The sequence below is a fragment of the Ischnura elegans genome, chromosome 2 (assembly GCF_921293095.1).
Source record: "Ischnura elegans chromosome 2, ioIscEleg1.1, whole genome shotgun sequence".
Taxonomy (NCBI): domain Eukaryota; kingdom Metazoa; phylum Arthropoda; class Insecta; order Odonata; family Coenagrionidae; genus Ischnura; species Ischnura elegans.
Window position 1 is genome coordinate 80985423 of NC_060247.1, and position 22217 is coordinate 81007639.

At 38.3% G+C, this 22217-nt stretch overlaps 2 protein-coding genes across 2 annotated transcripts in view; one reads left to right on the forward strand and one right to left on the reverse strand.

Moving 5' to 3' along the window:
• The window catches only part of LOC124153192, a 75004-nt gene extending 69578 nt beyond the window's left edge, over positions 1-5426 (forward strand). The window contains exons 12-14 of the mRNA XM_046526292.1: positions 505-609; positions 3476-3694; positions 4823-5426. Of these exons, the coding sequence (XP_046382248.1) occupies positions 505-609; positions 3476-3694; positions 4823-4990 (492 nt within the window). The 3' untranslated portion in view covers positions 4991-5426. The remainder of the gene's footprint in view (positions 1-504; positions 610-3475; positions 3695-4822) is intronic.
• An 8354-nt stretch (positions 5427-13780) lies between these two features.
• Positions 13781-22128, reverse strand: LOC124154055. Its single transcript, XM_046527554.1, has 4 exons — positions 21074-22128; positions 19582-20300; positions 17756-18008; positions 13781-14875 (listed from the first exon to the last, which is right to left on the reverse strand). The coding sequence occupies exons 1-4, from the start codon at positions 22022-22024 to the stop codon at positions 14189-14191; spliced, it is 2610 nt and encodes an 869-aa protein (XP_046383510.1). The 5' UTR covers positions 22025-22128; the 3' UTR covers positions 13781-14188.
• Positions 22129-22217: the final 89 nt, after the last annotated feature.

Below are 22217 nucleotides of genomic sequence, written 5' to 3' on the forward strand. Positions count from 1 at the left end.
TTCAAATATTTTTAAGAAATAGGGGAGACTTTTCAATAGTAACTTTACCGAGTTAGTCTTCGTACCTTTTTCATGTATGGGGCTGACATGAGCCAGTTTAAGGTAGAAGGGAAAGTAGCCATCATTAAAGAAACGAATTAATCACATCTGATAATGGGTAACAAACACCAATTTACTGTTTTGGTAAAAGGTATGTATGCCATCAAACCCCTAAGACTATTTGTCAGAAAATGGCACAATGACTTCACATGCAGGTGATTCAATAGAGATATGCTACTGTCTATTCCAAGGTTGTGTTGTAATCATAAAAAATTGATACAGATTAGCATTATTAATATTAATTGGGAGATTTTCAAATTAAAATGGAAAATTGGATGGAATTCCGTCAAGTTATCATTTATGTATTAAATTAATATCTTATTTCAAGTAATTTACTTTAGTACATTTTAGTTGGTACCAAATAAATGATATTTTATTAAGTATTGTTTTCTATTTTTTAAACAGGGTATAAACAAAAGGTTTCAGAGATTGGAGTCACATGTGGTAACGTTGGCTCGAAGTGTTGCTCATCTTTCCTCTGAAATGAGGACTCAACATTTGATGATGCAGGTGAGAATCTAATAAATAAGCACACTCATAAATTTGGCCTAAGTTGAAAAAATAAGTGTAAATTGTCTTGGCTAGAGGTATTTTTTTTTCAATCCTTACCTGTTACTGTACTGTATGTTTTATTAAAATTTTTCATTTTGGCTTTTTAGAATAGAATTTTTTATGTGAAAAAGCTCTTGATGATTGTTCTGGTTCATAAGGCAGTAATTTTCTCTACCCTAATTATTTGTACCAATTTATGTATTGGTTGGAAACAAAATTCAATTGTTAAGCTCCAAGAGACTGAGAACATGCACAGTGGCACCGACTCCATGGGGCCTGAGGGGGCCCGAGCCCCCCCAAAAATTCGTTACAGATGTGAGGAAGAAAAAGTCAGGCTGTCAATTTTTCGCGGAGTGTCCAGATGTCGACATTCGAGTGATCAGGGTTCTAATTTTGATCATATGACTTCGGAAATGCTTGAAAAACTTAAAATTCACTACTTATAAAATTTCCCGGGGCAAGGTCCCCCCAATATTTTTTGTAAGTCGGCACCCCTGAACATGCAAAAGGATTAAATTGAAACATTTATTTACTCGTAAAATTCATCATTTATTTCTGCTTCCAAGAAAGCACATTCTCTCGTAGCAGATTGCATTGAAGTGTTTTGGAGGCTTGGGAATCTTAGGAGCCTGAGTACCATTTGACTCCCAAATGTCCAGACTGCTCATACACAAACTCCCATATGCCGATATCGTACTCAGAGCGATTATGAATGGAAAAGCCATTATGCCTATTTACAAGCAGCGATGTATGGGATACTATGACCAACATAGCTGCGTACAATAATAGGGTAGTTTCCTTCATCAAAGAAAACGAAAGTCATTGATTGCGATTCGTTACCCACCATTAGTGTATTCATAATATACAAATTATTTCGTTTTAGAAATACCGGTTTAGACGAATGGCAATGGTCCATTTTTATCCTCATTTGAAAAGGGCCAGATTGGCGCCCATGCGATACCACTCCACGTGACGTCACAGGGACTTAGTTTCTATACGAGAAGATAGGAGTTATACGTCGTCTGAGGTTACCAATGCATGCATGAGGCGCAGAGCTCAGGGAAACATGTCTTAATAATCACTTATTAAAACTGGCTAAGGTCGGAAAGTTTCCTTCATTTGATAAGGTATTAATAATCCTTATTTAAGCCAAGCGCTACCAGCCAGCAGGGTACTCAGCTACCCGCTAGCAGCCTGCGTCATATCAGCGCTCAACTCGCCTCAAGGTCACCTCACAAGGCGGCAGCGGGAACCAGAAATATGTCACACGGAGAGATTTCCCAACATTCATACTTACGCGTCGCGTTTTCGCGTACTAGAAAATTTTCACCTTTCATTTATTCGCGAAAAACAGATATCGTCATTTAAAAATTTAAAAGCATGAAATACATACTCCAGGAGTAATAATCTTTCGATATAGGCAATAAAAAAATAATAGGAAACCACCCTATTATGAATGGAAGGAAAAGAATATCACACACTAATTATAGTCTCGGCGATTGAGGAATTGGTCATGCCTGTGAAAAGCTTTACTATACCTTCTTCATAGGATGTTGCCGCCAATGACTTCCAATGAATTTGGCCATTGTCCTGAAGCTCATAGTCTGTTTTAAAACGCTTCCCTCCTAGCCAAATCTTCATTTCAGCGTAAAGATGTAAGTCACATGCCACTAGGTTGGCATTGCATGGTGGGTGATCGAAAATGTCCCATTGAAATTGCTCAAGAAGCGGTTGAGCTGCATCAGTGCGAGATGATGGGCATTGTCATGGATCAAAACACTTCCAGAAGCCAGCAATTGTCTTCTTTTGTTTTGAATGGGAATGGATGAAATGTTTCACTCTTGCTGCAGGGCATTTAAAAAAATTCTCAATTCAAAAGTCAGCATGTATTTTTGATTTTAATGGGTATCAGCAAAATTTTTCACACTAGCCACAGTGCATTAAAAAAATTCTCTTTTATCGGCATGAAGGCCAAGAAATCTCAATACTGAAGGCATTCAGCGAGTTTTCTGGCTGTCGCTCTGCAGTGCACACTTGGCAGGAGAATCAATTGAGGCAGTGTAGTAAAGAGATTGCTAACCTTAACCCTTTTAGTGCTATCCTTCTTCCCGGGGTACAGTCGAAAAATGCGGAGGGTATTTTAATAAAATGTAGCAACTAGGAAAAATAAAGATCATATAGTTAATTTTTTAGATATCTCTAAGTTTTTTTTTTTAATTAACGAGATTAAATTGGACAATAATCACAAAATTTTTATACGTTTACTGATATATAAGTTTTTTAATTACAATGTCCTCAAATTTAACAACAAAGCCATAAAAGCCGATATACATATCAGTGTGCCGCACTTTTCAGCCGAGTGGTAAAAGCCGATATAACGGTGCACCACACTAAAAGGGTTAAACTAACAACTTACAGAAATGACTTAAGCATGCGGTGCGGAGGACGTGCAATTGCCCTATCCGCTCAGAACCCGCCTGTTGCTTGTATGGTGTTTTTGCTGAGCGATTGGAGGTTAAAAAAAAAACTGCCCTCGTACAAATTTCACTTAACAATAGACTATTAATAGGTTCTTTTTTTTTGAAAAAAAAAAGGACATTGGTGAATTTGTCCCTGAAGCTCAGACATTGCGTTGAAAGGTAGTGTCTGGCACCCCTATTAGAAATGAACTATGTGCAAGTAGAGTTTGAGTGTTATTGTATGCACATGAAAGAGATGTAGGGGGAAGTACATCTTTAAGGTAGAGAGCATTTAGTGGGTTATGCTACTCCTGTCCAAAGCCATTCATTGTCTTCCTTAAATGCATTTTTACCTTTCTTTGCAGGAAATTGAAACTATGAGGGGAGAGATAGCCCAGCTGAGGTCTCAGCCTATGAGGGCTCCTTCAGTTCCCTGGCTCAATACCAAAGCCCCCATCGAAAAGGACAGCTTCTGTAATAATGTACCTGCCCTCACCAATCCTGATCGAGTCAAGAAATTGACTAAATTCTTTGGGGATGAACCTCCTCTTTTAAGGATTTTTCTGAAGAAATTAGGTTATGAGGTACTGTCAGGTACTGAGGAAGCCTACAGGTAGTTGGCTTCTTGAAGCTCCATTGACCCTTTTGAATGGAGAGGTTTTGATAATTCATGGAGCATGAGGGAAAGAAATTGTACAAAAAAAAGGCCCAAATTCCATCTGCCCAAAGGAATTCTCAACATACCTTATTTCCAGGAGTTTGATTATCTTCCCGTAGCAGCTTTTTCACCCTCCACTTGTCCCAAGATTTACTTGCATTAAATAAATTTGGCCTCAGTCGCTTATTCCAGAGCTCTCTTCATCAGAATAGAATAATTTTTTTATACAAAGCAAGGATTACAGTGGCCTACTTCTTACTTAACTTCCCTCCCATTTTCTCAGTTGCCATTCTTTCTTCACAGTCAGCATGCATAAATTTTGCCCATGGAAATGCAAAGCATGCCATATGGGTCTTCTGCTGTGTTTTTCTGTTTCTCCTGACACCAGTGTTAGCTGCATTGCATTAGGCAGATTTTTGTCAGGAGAAATGGATCAAGTAGGCAGGATAAATGAAAACAAGCTTTATCAGGGTCTAGCCAGTAAGTAAATATTTTTTTGCCTGGTTTTCAGCTTTCATCTCAGAAAACTAAAAACTAAGGAAGAAAATTACTTTGGAATATAATGGAGCCAGGGCTAAGGTACATTGACGTACCCATTTCCCTAAGGTCACCTAAGTTAAGCTGTGTTTGTCTCAGACTAAGTTTGAGTGGGAGACTAATAAATATTTTATTGCCAATCATTTATGATAAATTTTCCTTCATTTTTGTGAAAAACTGAAAGACTTGTAACTTTCAGTAATGAAGATTGAATATAGTCTTGTTTTTTCTAAAATAAATTTATGTTACCAGGTAAAGTTTTGTTTATTGATGGTAGTGTGCTATTCAATCTGAACAATCTACCCCAAAGCCAAGTCCTAGTAATGCCAATACTTGGATGCACATGAAGCTGTAATAACAGAAGCATGACATCATTAAAAACATCTTGATGGTTCATAATTTTAAAAAACCATGTCTTACTCATATCTCAGTGAATCATATGAGGAGTGAGGATACTTTAGTTTTTGGTGAAGAAATTTCTAAACATCACATTAATCAAAATATTTATCTTCCCCAGAAATATGCATCAGCCTTTGAACATGAGAGGATAGGATTGGTGGAGCTGCCATACTTAACCGAAGAAAGACTACAGAAGATGGGTATTCCGATGGGTCCACGTTTGCGAATTCTTCAGGAGGCACAGATGTCTTTCTGCCAAGAAAACGTGAGTGTCTATGTGGTGTGATGGGGGACAGTGAAGCTTGACCTCACTTCTCTAAACAACATAACCAGTGACTGGCTTAGTGTAAATGTGTGTGAGTCAAAGGATAGACCAAGCTACGAAGATCTCCAAATCTCATTGAAAGCAAAATATTATCCAACAGACCACATCAAAGGTGTAGGGAGATTGCGTTAAAAGTGAAAAACCCATATTTGTGTGGTATTCAAAGAATGCCAGGTGAAAAAATGAACTTTGACCAAGAAATAGAAATTTTCAATAATGTAAATTGAATATTAAGTGTGTGAATATATATATAAAAACAGGATATGCATCAGAAGAGGTGAATGGAATACAAACCAAAAGCGAGTTCTTGAACATTCAGAGTGGAACTTGAACACAATTTTGCATGCTATTGTGATCCCAAATGTACCTGATCATGTATAAATGTGTGCAAAAAGGACATTTGCTGTGTTTATTTTTATTTTACGTGGTGAAGAATAATGATAATATTGGTGGGAGCCCTTCAGAAATCTCTCAAGTCGTTTGGGACTAATATGACAGGGAAAACCTTCAAATTCTAAATAAGGTATGTACATAAAACCGAAAAATAACCCAGAAGGAAAAAAATAGGCTGAGAAGAAAAGACACTGCATCCTTATGCATAGATACATATGTTGTTTCAATGGGTTTTTAGGTCATTAGTCAGAGGAAAAATATCATTATGAATGATGAGAAGAGAAAGAGGTGTAGTTTCAGTCCACCATTTCCCACTAGAGGTATTTTAAAGCTAACCACTCTTACATGGAGAACGTCAAACGATCAGATCTTGGAATTCGATGAGATCTGTCCGGTAGGCATTCTCGATAACTTATCTACAAGTCATCTCCATTATTGTATTACACACATACCCATTACTTTAGCTGGAAATATTTTTGGGAGTATCAGAAAATTTTGAGCGAAAGTAATTTAAAAATGCAATAAAATGACCATCTGCAAGGCAGTCTTTTATGTAAGGGAGGAAATATTACATTGATACATCACAATCATGTACAAATGGACTAAAAATTTATGTCTCACTAAAAATCCTTTATTGATAGGGTTTCATATTAAGTTTTTAATGTGCGTATTTTGAAAATTTCACAGTCATATCTCGAATAGATGGTGAGGTATATGAATGAGCGAATGAAGTACTGCCCACTGTATGGCTTGCTGAGTTTACAACAATGTTAGGGATTAACAACAGACTCAATTGCAGTCCCATAGTAAAGACATCAATGTCATTTAAGGTTATGTTCATCCATTCTGCATGTTATTTTGCTTTGGAGGGCACTCCGTGTGGTTACCTTTGAGTGAAATGAGAGGTGATGATGACAGAGGAGTAAAATGGAGGCTCATGGCCGGTGAGTGTATACGTTTTGTACCTTATTATCAGCAGTTACTTATTGAAAATATTTCATTCTTTCTTGTGAAACTATACATCATTTAACTAATCAACTTTCTTTGATTCTCGAACAATAAGACTTAGCTATAGATTAAAAAATGTAGCCATAGCGCTATGATGAGAGGATATGGGGTGCTTTTGATAATGTCACTAAATTATTTTTCTGATTAGATTTACCATGCTTGAAGCTTTTTTTGCTATTTTTATCTGTTTGAAAGTATAAATATATTTTTTTTCAGTTTAATGCCCTCGGTATCTCACTTTTTTTTAAGGTTCTAGACTTGATTTGAAGTATGGATTTGAATAAGTTATGTGCTTTAAGAATCTGTGAATCAATATATGTGCAATGTGCATTGAAAAGAACGTAAATATAATGAAATAACTTCATATATATTGAAAAAAAAAAAAACATCTAGATAATAGGGTGGTTTCCTATTATTTTTTTATTGCTTTAATCGAAAGATTATTACTCCTGGAGTACGTATTTCACGCTTTTAGATTTTTAAATGACAACATCTATTTTTCGCGATCAAATGAAAAGTGAAAATTTTCAAGCGCGCGAAAACGCGACGCTTAAGTATGAATGCCGGGAAATATCTCCCTACGTCGTATTTCTGGTTCCCCCTCCCGCCCGGTGAGGTGACCTCGAGGCGAGGCTTAGCGCTGATACGTCGCAGGATGCTAGTGGATAGCTGAGTACCTTGCTGGATGGTAGCGCTTGGCTTAAAAAAGGTTTTTTAATACCTTATCAAACGAAGAAAACTTTCCGACCTTAGCCAGTTTTAATAGGTGATTATTAAGACATGTTTCCCTTAGCTCTGTGCCTCATGCATGCATTGGTAACCTCAGACGATGTATAACTCCTATCCTCTCGTGTAGAAACTAGGTCCCTGTGACGTCATGCGGAGTGGAATCGCATGGGCGCCAATCTGGCCTTTTTCAAATGAGGATAAAATTTGACCCTTGCCATTCGTCTAAACCGGTATTTCAAAAACCAAATAATTTGAGTATTATGAATACACTAATGGTGGGTAACGAATCGCAATCAATGCCTTTCGTTTTCTTTGATGAAGGAAACTACCCTATTCACTTTTTCCTGCTGGAACTTGATGGTGAGATATAATTTAGGGATATAAGAGGATGACATGGAGACTACTGAAATACGAGGCATTTACATCAAACCTACAGGAAGTATGAAGATTTCTGATGAAGATGCTAGTGGCTTTGTTGACAATCTCTCCATCAATCAACTCAGAGCTCGTTCATAATTTCAATTAGTACTCTCTGCTGACAAAGACAAGGGAGATGACCAAGACCAAATTGTGGGCAATGCAGGCTCAGGGAGTATCAATCGGATACTGGACTACAAGGTAAAAAAAGAAGCAGAGGCACTCATTCAAAGGGTGAAAAACCTCCATCTAAGGAGAAGCATGAGAGAAAAAGGATGCCAATAGCAGCTGAAAGACACAATACAACTCAAATGGGAGAAAAAGCATCTTCCAAAACAGATTGTAGGTATAACACAGATCTGTCCCCTTTGTCTCTCAGAGGTATATTTGACTTGTTCTTCGATGCAGATGTCATTGATTTTCGAGTAAATGAGTTGAATAAGTAGTAAAATTTTTAAGAATGAACCAAATCCCAACAAAACTCGAGAAGAAATGAAGGCTTTCATTGGCATATTGCTGCTGTCTGCTTATGTACAGCTACCGAAAAAAGAACTTTCAGGTAGGAAGCTCTAGATGTTCAAGCAATGAGAAGAAATAGATTTTCAGAAATAAGGAGATTCCTGCGCTGTGCTGACAAATCTGCCCCTCCCCCGCTTACAAAAGGTGATAATCTCTCAAAAGTGGGACCACTAATTAAAAAACTCCAACAGCGATTAATGGTGACAATGGTAAAATACTTAGGGCGCCATGGCTGCAAAAAACTTACATCTGGAAAACCCATGTGCTTAGGGTATAAAATGTGGTGCCCCAACACACTAACAGGATACCTTGTTTTCTTTGAGCCCTACTGATGGAGGGATCTGGCATGTGACAAGAGGTATGAAGAGCTGTATGGGAAAGTGGTGGCAACTTCACTAGCCATGCTTGACAACTTACCTGATGAGGGAGAAGAGGGAGTTGTCTCATTAAATCTTTTTTTGACAATCTTTTAATGGAGATAAAACTTTGGTTGACTAGGAAAGCCGTGGATATAGGAGCACTGGAACCATCAGACAAAAACAAAATTCCTCATGACTGCTGTATTCATGCTGTATATGAGATGGAAAAGGAGGAAATGGGATCTGACCACAGCTTTGATAAATATTCATCGTACACTGGAAAGACAATAGCATAGTCAAAATGGCATCCACAGCACATTGTGTGGAACCATTGATAGAGGTGTCTCTTTATTGTAGTCTTGAAAGAAAGATGAAGGTCACATAATCGAAAGTACAACTAAGGGATGGGTGGCACAGACTTAATGGGTCAAGACACAGCTACTAATGGAATCAGCATCTGTGCTAAGAAGTTGTTGTGGCCATTGTTTTCTTGGCTGCTTTAAGCAAGTGTTCACAATGCCTGGATTTTGAGCTGCAAAACTGGTCGATACAAGTCAAAAATTGAATTTCTTTGCACCATTGTGCAGACTTATCCCATGCACTACAAGAGACTAAGTCCTAGATTGATGGTCAGCAATTCTGCTCACAATATTCTCCAATTTGAAGGTGTAGATCACTTAGTAATTAAAACACCGACAATAGAAGGTTATGATGTGCCGGTGAGTACAAATACTACTGCAGTAGTCAAACATGAGCATTGTGTTCAAAATGCCCCGGTGGACTTTGCGTACAGCTTTTCAAGGACTACCACTCAAAAAATTTATGCTCAACCTGAAACATGCTTCGAATGCTCAAATTATTCATCTTTATTAGTTTAAAATGTATTTTGTGAAATGGTTTACAAGGAAAATTATTTTTCATTTCCTATCTAGATTTTTATTACCTCTAAATCCAAAACTATATTTGAATAGTCTTTGATGTTTTTCTCGAACGTGAGCACCAAAATCTTGGGTACCCACGAGATTTTGACCCTGTTACCACCCTGCAAAGCTATATGGCTATGAGTCTTTTCTTGAAAATAATACGTTACATATATCATCTAAATCTTATGCAGGGGTACCCGAGGTGGCCATAGGAACAAAATGCCAAAATATTGTAAAAATTGCAATCATAAAATTTTCTGCAGAGAAATGGTTAAAGTTGAGCCATCACAGCGAAATCAGGAAGGTAGATGCTCAGTCACTATTCACACTCTCCATTTTATTTTCCTATTTAGTAACGTGCTCAGCCCCATCACTTCAAGAACTATGCAGCTGCCAGTGAAAATTCCACAGGGAAAAAATCATTTGCCGTGACCGATCTGCAGTAAAATTTTTACTCATAGTGTGGGGATTTCATCTCAAATCAGGCAGATAGTGCAAAATCATGTCAGGTGACCATCACCGATTTCTCTGAAATTTATATATGTGAAAGCAGTATCCTTATGATGAATAATGATGACTTTATTTCAGCTCAGAACGGAACCGTTATAAAGTTACCATCCTTTGAACATTGCAGAGTCAGGCCTCAAGAGTAAAAAATGAAAAATCACATAAATGCTGATTACTAAGGAACCGTGGCCCGTGAAGCATGAGTAGCCCGTGAAGCAGATGAGTACTGCATGTCTTTATATCTGAACTAGCTGACCCGGCGAACTTCGTACCGCCTAACAATCAATGAACTTACAGTTTACTTACACCATTTATAAATCAAGAGCGGCTGTATCGTTTTTAATCATGTTTAATTTATTATAATAAAATAAGGATACAAATTCAATAAAACTACGTAAATGAGTACCTAAATTGCTTGTCAGAAAGACACTTTCTTTATTGAACCTACATTGGGTGGATCGGAGCACGTTTACGCGGATTTTTTTCAACAAATTTTCTTACGTTTTAGCTTAAGAAATTTTGGGCATTGTGGTTTAATAAAGTAGTTCATGAAATAAAAATTATACGCATTCAGTTGTTGGCTATTTGCGTTATTAGCTGTAAAAAAATGTTTTTAGGTCCAAGTCTGTTGCATATACTTGGCCCATTCAGGGGGCAGGTTGACACAACCCCAGACCGACGCTTGACTGATTCTCAAAATCGTGCAAGAAAAGCCCCTATGAAGCAGCATTCGCATTAAATGACTTAAGGCGCGCCAGTTTTAGTATCTCTGTTTGGAAATGCACTGCGTAAACGTACTGTATGCGTAAACGCACCACGGTGAGCCCTACACATTCGGGTTTAATGCCTTGCGTCAAGCACCTTCTGATAAACAACAGTTTTTATTTTGTTATCAGGCGAAAGATGAAGCGGATGAAGCTAAATAAATATAGCAAAGCAAAGTAGTGACGCAGCGAGGGGAGGTTTTGGGGGATAAGCTTTGAGAATTTTTTTTATGAAAGATTTTGTTATTAATATTAGGGAGACGGATGACTAACAAACAAAACATATTTAACTATTCACACAGCCGCAAAACCCACTATTTTGAACCATTTATATTAAAAAATGTCTGGGGGAAGTGCCCCCACACTTCCCGATTACCGTAGCGAGTTTTCTATACCCTACAGACCCGTAGTATTAGCTGCGCCCAAAACCCCCTATCCTAGCTACGCACTTGAAGCGAAGGAAGAGATACAGAGAATGGTTTATCGACTCGTGAACATAGCACGTTAAATTGACCATGAGAAAATCATGGGTTTTCATTAGCACATGAGCACAAACAACACAAAAACTGAGACTGACCATGCGATTTTTTAATCGTTATCACGATTGCAACACGAATTGGAAATTGAATACGTTTAAGCTCAAAAGGGCATATGAGTTGAGATCATGGAATCTTCGGAATGAGGACTTCCTCACCTTTGAATTTTCCTTTGAGTAAAGTTGCGTGAATCACATTCATTACCAATTATTTTAATCACCAAACACGTTCCGTTGGATAGTTATGGTTGGTTTAGGCTTCGAAAGATCATGAACACAGAAACTACATTTTTCTGTAAATCGTGCCTTGGTAAGCCAGGTCCGTCCAAGGACTTAAAATTTTCAGATAGTTGGTGATTTCGTCTTCGTTTGTTACACATTTAAAAGATTCGAATTCATGCAGAGTACGAACTATTTGAATTTACCTCGTTTTAGTCATCCACATCTTTGTTCTTGCTCGCTAAATCAACCATCTTTGATTCTTTTGGTGATCAATCATATTCTGGAACTCTTTGTTGATGAGCTCACCTTTCGCTGAAACTAATTTGCAATCATTCAAAGAAAATGAGTTAAAACTACTCGATTCCTCGACAGGAACACGGACATTACCGTTTGTCAACAATTGCTTGGAGATTTGTTTACAAACACGGTAGTGAAGTGTCAACTCGAGCTGGGCCACGGCTGGGCTTACAATTAGCTCGAATTAAATTTTTTAAATGTAATTTCAATTTAATTAATATTTTGAATATATTTAGTGATTAAAATGTTATATTGTTACGAAATTCAGTTATTTAAGTGGTGAAAACCAAACAAATTATTTAATTAGTAGTTTTGACCGACTTATCAATTGTTGTGTTACTATAACTCCTAAAAGCATGTCCATAGGAAAGAGATGAATTTTTTGTGTGAAATAATCCTTTTTTTAATGGCCTATATGTTAACCCCGCCTGATACGAACCCAAAGAACCAAATCTCATTGAAATCGGTGCAGCCGTTCTCGAGTTATAAGTGTTCTAACTAACACGATTTTCGACTTTCTTTTATATATATAGATTTGTTAGTGTCACAGCCTGTTTGATTGTGTGGATTACAGAGAGAGCTATAGTTGTCCCGTGTCTGTTAACTACCAAGGCATGAAACTGTTGATGCCATGTACAGGTGTTCCTTTCACCCAATCATTTATTGTCTCTAGTACTCAAAATCTCACCATGAATGACTTCATTGTGTGTTTCCGAAAAACCTGGTGAATTTCTAAAACCACTGCAGTTTGTTCAGAAGAGAATGACATTAGTGTCTTGTTTATGCATCCACATGGTCCATTAAAGCGTTCCACATGGCCCAAAGTAGAAGACTTATGTTGATAAGTATGAAATTCATTGAAAAAGACCCAGCGACTCATTCACCGTTTCCAGTCAGTAGTTGTAGGTGTTTGCACACATTGGATGCCATGGAAGTAAACAAGATTGAACTTGCTTTCAGTCAATAGATGTAACCAATCATTCAGATATGAACTTATCACTATTATAAATTCCAAGTAGAATTAAACTCCATTTTGCCCTCCTTGAAGGTATGCAATCTTGGTGTAAAAGTCGAAAACATACCTAACTTTGACATGTCATAAAACAAAAAGTATTAAATAACTACCTTTTTTAATTTTTTTAATTGAAAGCAGAACATTTAAACTACCCACTGAGAAATTTTAAATAAAATAAAAGGCGGCCTTTTTTTAGTAATAAATTGTTAAATAATGACTAATTTTTATTGTTTAAACAAATACTATTTGTTTATTATTGCTTCAAATGACTTGCAAGTTATGTCAGAATGTGCATAAATGAATTTTCTTCAAAATGAAACAATAACCACTGCTTTACGGGCCATGGTTCCTTAGTAATCAACATTTATGTGATTTTTCATTTTTTACTCTTAGGCCTGACTCTGCAATGTTCAAAGGATGGTAACTTTATAACGGTTCCGTTCTGAGCTGAAATAGAGTCATCATTATTCATCATAAGGATACTGCTTTCACATATATAAATTTCAGAGAAATCGGTGATGGTCACCTGACATGATTTTGCACTATCTGCCTGATTTGAGATGAAATGGCCCAGTGCTCACTTTCAGGTGACTTTGTAATGGCACACTTCTGGTTACTCTGATGTTATTTCCTTGAATAATCTCTATAAGAAACACCCTAAGGTAAAAAGATCTGGCTTTAACACATTCAATGTGGTCCCGATTTTCATTAAAGTCGTCAAAATCAGCCGTTAAAATAAGAAAGAAAAATAGAGGGAGGTTTCTGTGCCATAACTTCTGTTCAAATACTGCTTTTTACAAACGGCGCACATGATTCGAAAGAGGGAAGCTTGCTGAAGGCCAAACGTATGATCGGAAGACTCAGAAGTGGATATTAGTAACGTACGGAGGCGGAGAAAGGATTCCCAGCCCGCCCAGCAGGCTCCGTATGTTGGCTTGGACGGGACCACGCGTCAATTGACGTGCTCAGCACTGAATGTGTTAATCCGATTAAAGATGTGCAGTGAACACAAACATACTGTCTCGTGAATTATATTCCTGGAAATAAATACCACATTCAGGTGCATTCAACATTTTTATTGGAACTCATAAAAAAAACAAACATGCACTTTCAACAGAATGTAAGCTATCATCCATTGGCCAATTATTAATCAAAATAAGATACCTTTGCGTATTCCTTTACCTTAATACTTGGCAAAAATTTGTAAAACTAAGTTGATACCCATCTGATCATTAGTGATCCTGCATTCATTGAAATTAAAAGGTGGGGTAGTTCCAAATACTGATGGAAACTTAATAGATAAGTACTTCGTAATTTGTTAAAAAAATAAATATCATTAGGCAACATTCTTTAAACTATTGTCATTGGCATAACTTGTTTTCAAGCATTTTCAACTTATTTTTGGCTTTTTTTCTCTCAGATAGAACTTAAGCATAATTTTCTCATTCAAATAAACCTTAAAGAGGTATGTTCACACACTGGTTTCCCTAAACATAAGGGTCAAAGAGTCATTTATATTGAAAGTATCCCCACTCCCACCATCTCCTGCACCAGACTCAATGTCATGCTTGGCCTGAGGGACCCCCATATTGAAATCTGGGTCAAACATTAACGCACAACCATCCTCCAAATTACTCTCAATCACAGTACCATCAAATTCCTCATTGCTGGTGACACTGGCTGCCCCTCCCTCATGAAGTACATCAGAGTCTTCTGATGTGCAACTGACAGAGGCAGATTCCTTCTCACCTTTTTCACATGTACCATTAGCTGTGTTTTCTACACTACTGTCATCATTCCTCAAGTCAATGGACTCTCTTTTTACATCGGGCCTGAAGTTCATTATCTCTCCTCCACTGTTTTTGGGGACCATGGGATTCATTCCTGCCAAAGGAACATGGTCATCTCCTGATTCATTGCTGCTGTGTGCTGTCCTTATAATGCCTTCATCATGCCCTTCCTCGCAATCAGCTCTATTCATGTCCTCAGAAAGTTGAATTTGCTCTTCCAGTAACTGAGCACGTCGAACAGCTTCAGGTGAGCCCTTACTGGCCCGCACCTGAACACGAGCCAATTCCTTGCAAGCAAGCTCGTGGATTAGATCAGAGATTTGTAATGGAGTGTGAGACCATTCTGGCCCAAATCTGGGGTAGTATTTCTGCAATAAAAATCCAGGAATAAGTAAACTATTGACACAAGTCCATGATATAACATAGCAATTTCATTACAGTACCATTTGATATACAAAATTTCAGCCAACACTGTTAGTTCAGACAAGGGTATCACAGAAATATATGATCTGCCTTCATATTTTATTCTTGAATTTTAGCTGAGGAAATTCCTTAAGGCTCCAATTGCATTGAGCCACAGTTCAGATGAAGGGCATTGTGACAAATTTCAAGATCTGGGGATAATATGTACTTGAAACAGTAAAACTTTTGTGCCACAAAATTTCCTATAGTGAAATTTGATAAAAACGTGAATATCATTAAACCATGGTGCAGTGGTGGTAATAACTATCTTTTCCAGAAAAATATTTTTCTTTGAAATACCAGGGATCTTAAGGAAATTGATTAATATAAATTGTAATAAAATGTCCAAATCAATGTAAGCAATTACGTTTTTTATGCATGCATATTTTGCAATAAAAGTTGCAATTTAAGTATTCCAGGAATGTAACATATTCCATTCTAACTAAAATCAAGATAAATTCTGTCTTTGCTTAAAATTCAAGACTTTTAAAAATCTCACAAATCATCACAAAAACCTAAACTTATCCTCAGCTAGCCATTACTGCTGCAATATTTAGTACATTATTATAGCTAATGCACTTATTTTCACAACCTTGTCAATTGCTCACTTAGCCCTCTTGGCCTTAAGTTTAGCTTAATTATGCACCACCAACCTTCTCTTACTTATCTCTCCCTTTATGAACACAAACAAAACAGAAAGCCCACCTTGCCCAAGAAAGTAGCAATGTCCCTCACATTCAACCACTGCTTTCACCATTTTGAGGATCTGAATAACGATCCCTAACCGTAATATGACTTCCCTTACATTTCCATGACTTCCATTCCTGATTTTAATTTTCCAGACCAGCATTAACCCTGCCTTACAAGAATTTAATGGTAAGGATGAAACTATGACAAAGTGACGTGTGAATATACCAGCATGGTAAGCAATTACTTTGGGATCATACCTGTACCTGGATACAAAATAAACATAAAAACTATTCCAAACTAGCCAATACATGCCACACATTAAGTATACCACTGCTGGATGACCCATGGAGGGACTTAATAGCTCCCCGTAACAGAGTTATCTGTTTCCTAAAGTTTTCTTACGGAAAAAATTGATAAGCAGCTTATCGTAAGCTAAGGGGCTTAAATAAGGCAAGGATAAGGTTTTAGGGAAGAATAGGTAATGAATGCCATCAAATATCCTAAGATTAACATAAGTCACTTCTGTTGGAGCGCCAAAGGTGGCAGAACAGTGCACTACATATGCTACACTGCTCAGCACGACATGAATTTAAAGACTATCGGTAAATTCAACGAGTCTTCATAAGAGCTGAACAACTGATAACAGATTTCCCCTTAAACAGAAAAAATTTAACAACTGCAATCGACTGGCTGGTGAAGATGCAAAGTGTAATACATGTACTTTTGCCTTGAGGCGGAAAGAAATAAAATAAAATCTGAGAGAACCGAATAGGTGACCTACAGATCAGCAGCTTTTTATGTTAACCATTACACCGCTGCACCTGTTAAGAATGAGAGGCAAAGATACCAGTTTGAAATCCAATACCGTAGTTTCCTATTATTTTTTTAATTGCCTAAATCGAAAGATTATTACTCCTGGAGTACGTATTTCATGCTTCTAGATTTTTAAATGATGATATGTATTTCTAGCAATTAAATGAAAAGTGAACGTTTTCAAGTGTGCAAAAACGTGATTGCTAAGTATGAATGCTGGGAAAAGCCCGCTTGATGTCATTCTGCTTCCGGCTGCCGCCATGTGAGGCCACCTTGGTGCGAGGCTATCAGCCCCGCCACGATGCAGGCTGCTAGCACGTAGTGCTTGACTTAAATAAGGATTATTAAAACCCTGTCAAACGAAGGAAACTTTCCGATCTTAGGCAATTATAATAGGTAATTTTTAAGAGATGTTTCCATGAGCTCTGTACCTCATGCATGCAATGGTAATCTCAGATGATGTAAAACTCATGACTACTCGTAACGCATTTAAGTCCCTGTGACGCCACGTGGAGTGGCATCGCATGGGTGCCAATCTGGCCTTTTTCAAATGAGGTTAAAATTGACCATTAACATTAGTCTAGAGTGGGATTTCTAAAACCAAATAATTTGTATATTATGAATACACTAATGGTGGGTAACTAATCACAATCAGTGCCTTTCGTTTTCTTTGATGAAGGAAACTACCCTATTATAAGATAAACTTAGTTCCATGAAACTACCTAACTGAAATAATTCAAGGTCCACACAATCTAACATTTATGAATTTTAATTTATGGTCTGATAACCCGATGAATACAATACATATATTAGAGATTCCTTTTCGGCATTTTTATATTCTACTTTGCTATTCATGTGAAATTATGCATTTTTCTTATGCCAGTGGTTTTGCAATCATTTCATAAATGTGAATGATTTTCAAATAATGGCCGTATAATGTTATTTTTACTTATACTATAGAAGTGCCAAGAATGGAAAAATTATTCTTATACATAAATCCCTAAATGAATACTCTAAAATGATGGAAATATTACAACATCTACGAAAGTGCTGAAAGTTTGGCCTCTATTTTGTCATTACTCTGGATGTTTGTCGTAAGAAACACATAAGGTAAGGCCAACAAGCTCACTTATCAGCACCTACACTATTTCTTTCTTTTCACTTTATCTCAATGACTAGTAATGTACAAGCTGGGTCAGGAATACCAAATAGGTTACCTATTTCTATGCTAGACTCCTACCTAACAAAAGAAAATATTCAGAAACTAGTACAAACAAATTTACCTTTAGAAATTGGCTTCCAGGTTTCACGCTTGCAGCTTTAGCGAAATTATCCAATGCAGCACTGTTGTCCTTCATGACAGCCATGAGGTAATGACCTTTATGGCAAAGTGTTTGCTGCAGAAAATCACCATGAGGAAATTTTGCCACCAACTTGTCCAAATGGCCAATGATATCAAAACTAGGCTTTTTGTCAGTTTTCCCTTTGCCAAATTTTCCTTTCTTATAGTTTAACACAATGAGACCTAATTCAGCCCTGTGATAAAAAATGAAAGTAAAATAATTGTGTATAAAAAGCCTTGAAAATTATATAAACAATGATTAAATTAGTTACCCAAAATATGCTTCTTTTGTTTTCATCCAAGTTAGTTGACTTGCTTTAGTAGCTTACTCTCTATCCATTTTCAGCAAAGAAGGGAGACTATTCATCCCTAAAGATGGTGGAGGAGTCAGCTGCCGAAACACACCTGTGATGCCTCAACTAATCCAGATGCAGGATCAAGGAATACATCTGTTTAGATATCCTTACCACTTGAAAGGCAACACAGGGTGTAAGGCAAAATGTAAAATTCAAGCATATTCTAGGGTTTCAAGGTAAAAATTTCAAAATTTTCAGGATAATGCAACCCTGTATACTAATGCCATGAAGCACAAAGGTTAAGAAAAAGACTTCGCTGTTCCACAAAATAAAATATATTTGCGACCGGTTTCGATACAACGTATCATCATCTGGCAATTACAAGTATCAGTACATAGAATTTATACCCTTGAAGGCGTTAGAGGGGCGGTGGAGTGGAGGTGGAGGAAGGGGGGAGGGGAATGGGGGAGGGGGTAAGGGAAGGGAAGGTAGGTTTGGGAAGTACGTCGCTGATGGGTCACTGCACGGAGTAGCCGAGGGTTAGCCCTTACCCCCTCCCCCATTCCCCCCCCCTTCCTACACCTCCACTCCACCGCCCCTCTAACGCCTTCAAGGGTATAAATTCTATGCACTGATACTTGTAATTGCCAGATGATGATACGCTGTATCGAAACCGGTCGCAAATATATTTTATTTGTGGAACAGCGAAGTCTTTTTCTTAACCTTTGTGCGTCATGAAGGAGTTCCACCATGTTACGCCAACCACCATCGCATTTAATGCCATGAAGTAAATAATATAAAGAGACTTGATGGTGCGATGAAAACAATTGCCAAAGGACAAATGGAAGGGAAGAATGGCAAAGGTAGACCCTGTAAGAGATATATTGAGCAAATGCATAATGTACTACAAGAATAGGGTCGTTCTGTAGGACTTGAAACTGCAATTATTTAAAGAAGACAGCAGATGAAAGCGAAAGGTAAGTTATGATTAAAAAATCCTTCCCATTCTGTCATTAGTTTCAAAAAAGAAAATGCCTAAGTTGCCATTCACTTTCCATGAGTAACTGATTTCATTAGAGTTACAGTGCATTTACATGCTCAGGGAGAACCTTTCATTGAGGGAAAGAATTGGTTACAAGAGTCTAAAGAACAAGAACAACGTCAGGCCCATGAGCGAAAATGAGGAGTGCCAGAGAAGCGGAGACACACTCAGCACCAGCACGTGGTATCTTCAAATCATTTACGACAGAGTTGAAGCTGTCAAGCTCAAGTACGTGATGGATCAAAAACATGAATAAAAGGGTCTTTTTGGCTTTCAAAATATCACAATCAACAATAAAATAAAATAGGTGAATGAGCCCATAATGGATGTGTTAAAAGACACGCTGATAGAAGAATTGAATAGAGAGCTGAAACTAATCAATCACCGAATTGTTTAGTGTAGATGATGAAGGCCTTGTATATGACTTACCTGTATGCAGAATTTGCTGGAGCATGAGGGTTGGTGGCAGCCATACGAAAGAGGCAGAGGGCCCTTTCTTCTTGGCCCATTGTCTCGCAGAGCAGCCCAAGTGCAAGGGCCGACTCCGCTTGGCTCTCTAACTCAGATGTGCTCCTTCCATCATCTTCTACATCTAACTCACTCTGCTCGGCATCAGTCAGCATCCTGAAAATCCTTCCCACAATTGAATGGACCTTCTGGGCTGTATCAGGCCTCAGACGCCTGAGGTTCCACAGTGAGCGAGCTGCAGAGACCTGACTTTGGACTGCCAGTGATTCATGGTTGATCACTGACATGTAAGTGGAAACAGCCTTATCAGCATACTCCCTGAAGTCCTTGTTCAGGTATGGTCTCTTGCGCACTGCAAAGGCCACATCACGGTAGGCGTCACCCAAGTAAAGTAGGCGGGTGACATTCCATGGTTCCAGTCTGCAAACAGACTCTAAAGCATCGAGCATCTCGGTCTTCTTTTCCATCTCCCTCCTGGGGTCTTTGGCTTCTGGGAGTTGATACAGGAGGTTTCCAAGGAGGGCATGCCAACGCCAGTACTCTGGTGCCATAGCTACAGCCTTTCGGGCAGCTTCCACTGCTGAGGGTAGGCAAGAGTGTAGATGTGCAAGAACTGAGGCCTCAACTCCTTTCAAGGCAGCTTTCACACCACTGGAAGTGGGTTGCTGCCTAGCATGTGCCTGCAATTAACAATAATTTACTCATTACAAGAGGTCAAAACGAATATAACAAATATGCAAGTCTACTACATAAATAAACCTTCAACTTCATAGGAGAGCAAATCAGAGTCTTTCAGACGTGGAATTCCATTTGAGAGGAAAACAAGACAAAAAAATCCAGCTTGCATGCTTAATTTTCTGTTTTTGAGGAGGAGACCATAAGATTATTGAAAACAAAACACTGAAAAAGTTAGGTTAATAGTTCCCCAGAACTCGGTTCCCTGCAGTGCAAATGACAGAGAAATGTCAAAATAGCAGCACCTAAGAAAATCTTGCGACCTAAGAATTTTGGAGAGGACCACATCAAAAGGACAGGTCCATCACTTCATTAGAAATGAATTTGATTTAAAGGCCCCCTATACATATGCTAAAGAAGAACACGGTGGATTGGCCACGCAATGAGACATAGTAGTTACGTGGGAAGCATAAGTTTATGGGAAAGTTCCCAAAGGAAGACCAAGAGACAAGTACCAGAGGGCAGATCAATAAAGAAGAGCCTCGGGAAGGTAAAAGAAGTAACATGGGATGGGAAGAAATGGAGGATTGCAGTATACCAATCTTAGGATTGCAATAATATGTATGTTACTTAGAGGGAATGACGCCCAATGTGCAAGGCATTAACGTTACCACTGATTTTAATCATAACTTTTAGCTGAACTGATGTCCACCATTTTCTATACTGCATTAAAATCAACAACAACATTGTAGAAATTAATAAGTCTTCAAAAACTTACTGCGTCATAAAATTGCTCCTGCTTGCACGATAAGACCACAGCAGTGGCATCAATTACCATGGTCAGGGCTTTCAGTGTGTCTTCATCCCCTCTCTCGGCTTCGACGGACCAATTTTCAACATGATTACTTGCATGATGAATGGTGGTATCGAAGAATCGAAGTTTGGCTTTCTCACTCGCTTGTAGCTCTTTCAAAGCACTATCCGGGTCTGCGTCGACCAAGTACCTTCTAGCTGTGAGCCAAAGGTGGTAAGTGGCGACTCGGAAATGATCTAAGCTCCACTTGGTTCTTCTTGCCCCAACAGAGTCGCGGTTTAAATAACTTGAATCATTCGACACTTTTGAAGGTGAGGATTCATTCGAAATGAATGGTTTAAACCATTTTATCGGTGTATCAAATGATAGCCCGGATGAATCCTCTCCTATCGATGCCTCACCTGAATTCACCGACTCACAACTTCCGCTTGATATCAAGTCTCCAACATCCAATTCCCCAACACTACTTTTCAAGGTATCGGGAAAAGAACCCTCGACTATATTACCTAGTTCTTCGGTTCCACATTTTTGAGTTAAAGCAGAATGATTGCTTCCCTCTCCATCTTCTAAATTTTTTTCTTGCGGCAGGATCGGAAAAGGAAGTTCCTCTCTCTCCTCACATATTTTCTTCGCCCCACTTAAAGCCGTATGTTCTCGCGCTGGTTCCGAATCGTTTGAAATTTCCTCGGCACCAGTGCCTTCCACAGTGGGATCATTGCTACAATTTTTAGGAGTTGTGGAACAAGACGTTTTTTTCTGGGGACATTTTCTTTGCCTCGTGAATACTCCGAGCTTAACAGATGCACCCCAAGACCTTCCTTCTCTCGATTCCGGATATCCACCTCCTGTTGCAGAAGAGAGTTCCTTGAATTCACTTTTGTCATCCACACTCTTCTTTCCGTGAGACTGGCCCATGTTGACTCCTCTTCAGTAAAATATCCCGACCCTATCGCCCGACTGAATCCGAGTAACTAACCGACACCCGGATACTTCGAGAACGCAACAACTCTCAAAAGAGACTCACCGACGAGTTGCTTTTTTTGCAACAATGTTGCACGTTTTGAGGTTTTGTCGCGTACACTTTGTACAACAGTGTCGTCCTCAGTTG

Excerpts from the sequence above, each read along its gene's own strand:
- LOC124154055 (XM_046527554.1), bottom strand. The coding sequence starts at position 22,024 with ATGGGCCAGTCTCACGGAAAGAAGAGTGTGGATGACAAAAGTGAATTC. Across the intron at positions 18,009-19,581 it reads CCAGCAAATTCTGCATACAG|GGCTGAATTAGGTCTCATTG; the intron begins GTAAGTCATATA and ends TTTTTATCACAG. Across the intron at positions 14,876-17,755 it reads CTGGAAGCCAATTTCTAAAG|AAATACTACCCCAGATTTGG; the intron begins GTAAATTTGTTT and ends TTTTTATTGCAG.